At 33.3% G+C, this 8,242-nt stretch overlaps 1 protein-coding gene across 1 annotated transcript; it reads right to left on the reverse strand.

Annotated features, from left to right (window-relative positions):
• Nucleotides 1–1,815: 1,815 nt before the first annotated feature.
• LOC25490571 (membrin-11) lies at nucleotides 1,816–5,485 on the reverse strand. The gene is made up of 4 exons (XM_013604175.3): nucleotides 5,111–5,485; nucleotides 3,603–3,723; nucleotides 3,368–3,517; nucleotides 1,816–2,193 (listed from the first exon to the last, which is right to left on the reverse strand). The coding sequence occupies exons 1-4, from the start codon at nucleotides 5,368–5,370 to the stop codon at nucleotides 2,032–2,034; spliced, it is 693 nt and encodes a 230-aa protein (XP_013459629.2). The 5' UTR covers nucleotides 5,371–5,485; the 3' UTR covers nucleotides 1,816–2,031.
• Nucleotides 5,486–8,242: the final 2,757 nt, after the last annotated feature.

Raw genomic sequence — 8,242 nt, forward strand, 5'->3', positions numbered from 1 at the left:
TAGTTTTGGTCTAACACACTTACCTCTCTGAAATGAGTATTCTTCAACGACCTTTCTAGTATGAGTATTGTCCCTCCAAACAACCTTTAAACAAATATTTGTTTGCCTCTAATGGGAGGATCAAAACATTGTGTTTTTTTTTTAAAGGCAAATATTATTCACGACGAGAATATGCAAGACACACAAAGCTCGCAGATGGGAAGAAAAAAACAACAAAAGTGCCGCATATATACGGAACACCTCCACACCAAAAAACACAACCCAAAACCAAACAGGCCTCGAACAATCTAATGAGTATCAGAGTGTTTGTATCAGAGTGAGTAGAACTACAACTTTTATTAATTACATCACAATCTAATGAGTATTAACTAAAGATTTTCAGTGAATTTCTATATCTGAAGTTCATGGTTTTTTCTACATATTAAATGATTGTTTGAAATTGCCTTTTTCATTTGCTCTTTTCATGGATGTTCCGTATAACCATATCATGAATGCATTTTTTTCATATTGAAATTGATACCCGCATATGGTTTCCTCCTTTTCATATGGCTGAGTTGGACACTAAATTCTTTTGCATTCAGCTATAAACCCTATATAGTCATTTGCTTGATCTTCAAAATTGTTCTGCATTTTTCCTCTTGATCATGTAACCATTACAAATTTCTTCACTCTGAATACTTATGATTTAGTAATCCCAAGAAAGGATTTGTTGTAAAGGGATGTTGGAGCTTCAGAATGAGACAAGAGTTTGTATGAAATATCCTTTGTGGGTTTGTACGATGTTGCAGTGATAACGTGCTCCAAGATTGTACCAGAAAATATAAGCAGATGAGGGGATGTCGTACAATTTTGAGTCTTCGTTTTGCAGCACAAATTTGTTGTATTGACTGTATTCTTGAGCTTGACTGTGAAACAATTGTCTTTGGTTTGAGAAGAACGTGTCGTAAGAAACATCTTACAGGTTATTGAAGATTGTCAGAAAATAGAACTTGATTTTAGATGTCTTTCTTTTTTCACATTAGACGTAAACCTTTGGATGCACGTTGCATTTTGGTTCAAAACAAGCCAGTAGTGGATATTGTATGGATTATAAACTAGCAAAGCATGCGATCTTGTCTTGGGACATAGGAGTATGTTCTTCCTTAAGGTCTCAGGTTCAATTCTCTCAGACGCTAATTCGGGTGGGTTACTTTAGCTTCATCAAAAAAGAAATGCCCACATTTCCTAGATTTTTCTGTATTTTGTTGATTTGGGTTCTCGTGCCTTGACACCATTTTCGTTAATATACGAGTGTTTTCATCAAAAAATAAACAAATGAACTTCTATTTATGAAATGAACAAAAAAAAAAAAAATCGCCCATCACTCATATCTTGTAGATCGGTTTCGAGTTAATGGTTATTCCAAAATAGAAAAATTGAATTTAATTGATTCAATTAATACACCTTTGAAACAATTTGAAAATTACATAAATAAAACGACTCATTTTGAAGAACAAAGGAGGATTAATCAAGTGCAACAGAGCTCTGAATAGTTACTCTGAATAGCATTTTTCCAAATATTAATTTGAAATTGCCTATAGTAGGTATTCCGTCAATCCATAACGGACAATGCTATATCACGCGAGAAAAATTCAGCGAATGATTCACGGATACATATTTGCTTTGGTAACAAGAAAAAATAGTTCTTCAAAAAAAACAAGAAAAAATAGTTGCCAAACATGTCGGTTACCAATGTAAAATAAGCTGTGTTTTCAATTCGGAAAGCTTTCGCGAATAATAATAATAATAATAATTCTAACAAAAAAAAATTGTATGTTATTTAACAATATCAACGAATCATTAATGTTTCTTTTTCTATTGTACCCTTGTTAATTGTTACCTCCTCTTTTCCAACTCTTAAAATATCTCTCTCATACTTTTCATGAAGGGTAGTTTTGTAAAGTAAATCGCAATTTTCCTTTTACATACAAAAGTAACTAACTATTTTTCACATATACATATAAACGTGAAAGTGTTCCAACACCTAACTGGTCAACGTCTCCACATAACAAAGGCAAGCAAGAAAACAACAGTCAATAGCATTCCTGCATATTTGATCCATTGATCAACTCGATTTCGTCTCTCAATTAGTCTCAGAACTCTGTTTGATATGCCCACTGTATTGAGGACATCCAAAGCCTTTCGTTGTGCACTCTGCACAAAGATAACCCGAAAAAATATTTTCAAAAACAGTATGATGAATGGATTAACAATGGTTAATTATTATCACTAGTCTAAACACACTTTGAAACTGTATGAAAAATATTCGTGAATTCACACCGTGAGTGTAACCGATAATCAACTTTGAAACAGGTTCCTAAAATTGCTTCATTCCTCTGCACAGCAATCATGTATTTCATTTTAAGTAAATTAAACTGTTTTCAATCAAAGAATAAAAACTACAACTAAAAGCATCAAACATAGCTTGATACAATTATGCAAATGTAAATGCACAACAAATGCAGGAAATGATGTAATTCCTTAGAATACACTACAGTGTTACCTAAAATGGAATGTTCGGTGCAATGATCTGATTAGGATGTTTTAATTATCCCTTAATACAAGTAGCAATGTTTCTTCAACTCTTGGAAAAGAGACAATAGTTTTAATAAATGTTTAATAGGTCAACAATTGGAACGATGGATGGATTTAAAAGTGTGCAGGAGAAACAGGGAAACAAAAATTAAAAGGTACGTTTACTTTGTGAAAACATTTTATGTTTTCGTTTTTTAAATTGTGTTAATTTTATATGTTAACAAAGAGAAATGAGACTCTTGAAGTAACAACTCTCTTGAATTTCTAGAAACAGTGAAAATGTCAAAATAACTGTTTTCATTATTTTTGGAAATGCATCATTCCTAGCTAGCATATTATCTTCTCTCCACCCAATTACTCACATCAAACATCTCTCATTTTCTTATTAAAAAGCTAAAATGAACACGCATTCTAGAAAATGAAAACAAAAAATGTTTTCGCACAGTAAATAGGCCCAAATATTTCAAACATTTAAAATTTCAACTGATAAAACCAGTTTTGTTGAAATTCTGCTATGCTACTGAATTGCTATTTGACAAGAGTACACTGATGGGCATATTGCGGATTGTGGACAATTGCGGTTTGTTCATTAATATTTGTCCATTCTCTATAAAAGGTATTCTATTAAAACACAACTAGATAAATTGACTTCCATAAAATAAATAGACCAATAGCAAAAGTTGTATTTAAAACAGTGTTTTGTTCTAAATCCTAATTTTTAGCCAGAGTTTGTTGTGACATCAAGTTATTGAGTATATTATGGGTCAACAAAAGAAAGCAACGGAAAAAATACCTTCAAGCGTTCCCTTTGACCATGCATTGAAGAAAGGATAGCCTCACCAAGTGCATTAGCATTTTCAAGCTCCTTGGAAGAACTACGAACTGAATGCATAGCTTGTGCGTCGTCATCGAAAATTTGCAAAACGTGAGATGAATCCCCATTCTACAATTGGAAACAAGGTTGTTAGCAAGTTGAGAGGGAAAAACACACAGCGAGCCATCAGATAGAGTAGATAGCAATGACATACCATTCGTCCCAGAAGTTCTGCTCTCTCTTTAGCTTCTCTACTCCGTTTCTGACTCCTTGAGTTATATTTATCCAAACTTTCTTTCAATGATTCAGCCTCTTCAGCGATTTGTTCCACCTTTCTGCTCAAGAAAACATAACTCCCCATCTTTAAGTACAAATATAACAAATCAGAGACAGCATATATATAATATAATATAATATAATTTAAACGAAACATAAACAAATAAATTTATAACAATTAGATAAGCCAAATAGATTTTTTGTTCAATAGAAGTAAACAAGTTCATAAAGCAATGAAATTATTCCATGTTATTATTTCATCATATATTATTATTTATTTAAAGGAAAGGAGAGAGTTGTTTGCAACAAGAAGAAAACCAAAACTACGTAGAGTCTTGATATTGAATTTATGAACAAGGTTGGAATAAAATGAAGAAGGAGTGACAGATACTAAGAAACCAAAACCATGCACACATTTTACTCGGTTCTTGCTTATGTTAACGTTGACAACTGATAAATCTCTCTTGCTACCACATAACTGAATCAATTGACAAACTAATGGTTTCCAATTCACCAATGGCACTTGTCCTTACATCTCTAAAAATGTTCCTTTCAATGCATATGTAACACCCATCTTTGTTAACACTAACGATCAGCGTGACAAATTTTTCAGATTTTATTCCTCTAAAACGAGTCTTTAATTTAAGAGAATAATAAGGAATCTCAACTATCGATGAAAAAATCCAACAGGCAATATCACTTCTACCGATCTACAAATAACATATCAAGAATTTGTTAAAATCTATTCCAGCCAGCAGTAACAAAAAGACGTTTCCCCAAGATTCATTATAAGAATCAATAAGAGAAACCAAGCAACATAGAAACATTGAAAAAATATAACTTCAAAAACAAAACCCTCACATGACAAGACACGTTTTTTTAAAACCAAAGTTATCCTCCACGCGCAACTGCATAGACCAGTCCACTCCATGTAATTGAGATCCATTTAAAAGGTCAACATATCCTAACAAATGCAAGTGAGATCCATTTAAGAGGTTGAACCCTCGAATAATTGGTTACCGGACAAGACACAAATTTACCACTACATTTCCTCAACAAATTTAATCAACCTTACGACGCACCTAATTTCTCATATAACACACTAAAACCTTTGAAATTCTCCACTGAAACCAACTATCCCCTATATTCTTTATTTCTTCACTTAATCTTCCATACAATACGAATAAACTCAATTCAACATTATAACAGAACTACGAATACCTTCTATATCAAATCGAGATTGAATCCATAACTTCATTTCAAAAACAAAACCTATCAACATTCTTTCACATTCGAAAACACAATTCAGAAACTCAATGAAATCAATCACAGAAACAAACTATATAAATCATAACAACAAAACAAATCGTTATATGTAAAAACGCGATTCAAAACAACAAATTTAACAGAATAGAATCAGAATCAACGCAATTTCGATTTGTTCACCTTTTCCAAAGATCACGCTGAGGTTTGGCTGCAAGGGAACGCCAAAGACGGTCCATCTCAACGCAGAGGGATTGGATCTGGTTGATATCTCTCTTCACGGAGAAGGAAAGCTCTGAATCGACACCGACGGCAGCGGCGGAGGTGGAGGTGGAATGTTCGAGGCGCTCGAGACGTTCGAGGCCATCGCGACAACGAAGTAGCAGCTTCTTCGCGCTTTGGTGTACTTCTGAGAGCGTTCCTCCGCCTCCTCCTACTTCCATGGTAACGACTGCGACGGTGGTGGTGGGTTCTGAGTGTTTTTCCGGTGAAGATAAAGGTTTGTGAAACGCGGTTACGTAAGGTGTGATTCGAATTTGGTTGAGTCATAAATAAAAGGAGTGAATTTTGCATAATCCTCAAGTCCTACGCTCGTTGCTCAACGGTAAAACATCGAAATTGTTAAACTGGATGTCATGAGCGAGGTTCGAACTCACATAGCTCCACCGTGTGTGAGTTTATAATGGTTTTGCAATTTCGTTTATCTATCTAAAAAAAATATATATATATAATTTGCATAAAATGTCTTAACACCAAATATATATCTCTCTCTCTTGTAGTTTTTTCATTGAGGGTGATGAATTATGAATAATGTTGGTGGAAATGGTGAAAAGACTAAAAAAAATGAAGAAATGGAATGGACAGACAGGGATGCCACACTTTTTAATCCAAGAAAGTGATAAGTTTATCGATGCGAGGATCGCCACAAGAAATGTGATTTTTTGATAAGAATGGTTCAAACCAGAACCACAAGAGACAAAACTCTCGATACACATAAGTGTAAAATTCTACAAAATTCAACTTGTTTTATTTCATAAAGAAACTTACAATATATAGCTCTTACACCAATGAACTCAATGGTCCATAATTAATACAAATAAAAGATAAAAATTAAATCCTAGATAAATAAGAAGGAATTTATTCCTTTTGGGACTATTTATTTTTTTTGGTTACATTTAGGACTATATTATTCCTAAACGAAACTTATTAAAATTTAAACTATTAATCACTAATATGCAGCAAAATGGAGCATAGAAATAGTATCTTTTCATTGGAATAGTTCATGTGCTGGTCAAAACTGATGATTATCCAATCAATATCCAATAACTGTAGAGCAATGCATTAAGAGCATAAATTGGATTATTCAGCAACGTCAACCCTTCAATTAAATATCATTTTTAATGCCAAATGGATTATTAATGTCCAAATGATGACATTTTATGATGAAGTTCCACCAATAAGCTTTAGCTCAATTTTGTAACTGAAATATAGTGATAAAAATGTGAGCTAACCAAAGAGTTCTGCATATTCAAGAGCTGATTTTCACGACCAACATGTTTTAAGCGTTTCAACTAATTGCCAAAAACTTCGCACAAAAGTTATCACTCCATGACTTGCAATTAAAAACCGTGAATAAAATATATTTTGTATATGTTTCTTTCCACATACTTAATGAGCTTTTGATCTCATCAGAGGGGGTGGTTCTAGGTCAATTCTTGACCTAAAATCATTCATCTTCATCTGTTTCTCTCTATTTCAATCTAAATAAGTGATTTTCACATAGATTTAGGTTTTTTTTTCTTTGTGATTTCATCATCTAAGTGTGGTGGTTTGTTGTTTGTCGTCTTGTGCGGCGTTGTTTGATATCTTGTTTTCGCGCGGTGTTGATTTGATTCATATTAAAATATCGATTATTCAATCAAAGATTTGGGCGTCAACGTTGCAGATCCGGAGGCTATGGATATTCCGGTCACTTTAATTTTATTATATATTTTTGTAGGCATTATGTCGTTATATGCTATTAACTTGGATGATGTGAGTTTGTTCGCTGATTCTTCCTTTACGTTTTTAGCGGTGTTGAATGATGTAATATCTCAATTTGAATGAATGAATATCATTTTGTTTTTGTCAAAAAAATAAAATAATAATTTGCATGAATTGGAAGGAAAGAAAGCTCCTCCAATTTATCGAAATGACTATTTTGTATTTAACAAAGGTCCATTTAATGTCCTTCCATCTGAATGCTACTGATCTATCGTCTTGTATGTCCTGTTGCCTTGTACAGGTGTCAACAAGGAAGTCACGTGTACAAGGACCAATTTGATATAAACACTAAAAATTTTAGTTTTACTTTTTAAATTCAATTTCTTCTGTTTTTTCTATTTTACCCCCTCTATTACCCATACTTTCCATCCTCACAATGTTGAACATGTTGCAGAAAATGCTAGAAATGTTAATGCTCGAAATGTTGTCGTTGTTGGAAATGTTACAATTGCTCAAAATGTTGTCAATGTTGTTGCAAATGAAGTAGTGCCTGGACAGGTATGACTCTTAAATTTTAAGGACTGATTTGATTGAATATTTTATGATTTAGGGACTGATTTGATTGAAAATGTTATTGCATGGTGTTCCTACTGTTGGAACAAAATGTGTTTAACATTACCCTTTAAGAGTTTTGATGATAATAAGGTATTAAAAATTTTCAATTAGATATGCTAATATTTGTTCAACTGTACAGGACCCTAGACAAAAACTTGATATCTTTATTAGGTTCTTTAAGAACAAAAGAGAGCTAAGGAATCAACAAAAAGGAAGCTTAAAGCGTCTGAAGAGAAGTGCTCCTGAAGTCAAGTGCTTCTGAAGTGATGACGTCATCAGAAGCAAGATCACCAGAAGATGAAGTGCATAAGGAGATGCAAGACTTAAAGCTTCAAAGGCTGATCAATGGATTTAATCTCGTCTAAGCATTGCAGAAGACCAGAAGAGTGAAGCATCGACTATTTTGAAAGGATTTGAAAGCATTGGATGATTGTTCTTTGAATAGCGTTGACAAAGTACAATTGTACGAAGTGTACAACCACTATCTCCACTACTTAGTTTGTATCTCTACTATAAGACAAGAATAACAGCTCTGCCTGCAGTAATGTTCCTTCATACTTTGAATTGATTTGAAACTGATCCTCCATAGGACAAAAACCATATCAGGCAAAAGATCATTGATTATTGATCAAAGCTTCAAACGACTCTATTTTGATGTGCTGGCAATTCACAACGTCTCTTTCACACCTCTATATAAAGGAGTGAAGACTTAGAGAA

The sequence above is a fragment of the Medicago truncatula genome, chromosome 3, assembly GCF_003473485.1.
Source record: "Medicago truncatula cultivar Jemalong A17 chromosome 3, MtrunA17r5.0-ANR, whole genome shotgun sequence".
Lineage (NCBI taxonomy): Eukaryota > Viridiplantae > Streptophyta > Magnoliopsida > Fabales > Fabaceae > Medicago > Medicago truncatula.

Bases quoted from the DNA above. Each gene is read 5' to 3' on its own strand.
- LOC25490571 (XM_013604175.3), bottom strand. From the start codon at position 5,370: ATGGAAGTAGGAGGAGGCGGAGGAACGCTCTCAGAAGTACACCAAAGC. The intron at 3,518-3,602 runs GTATGTCATTGC...TTCCAATTGTAG, and splicing joins CAGAACTTCTGGGACGAATG to AATGGGGATTCATCTCACGT. The intron at 2,194-3,367 runs GTATTTTTTCCG...ATCTTTGTGCAG, and splicing joins GTCAAAGGGAACGCTTGAAG to AGTGCACAACGAAAGGCTTT.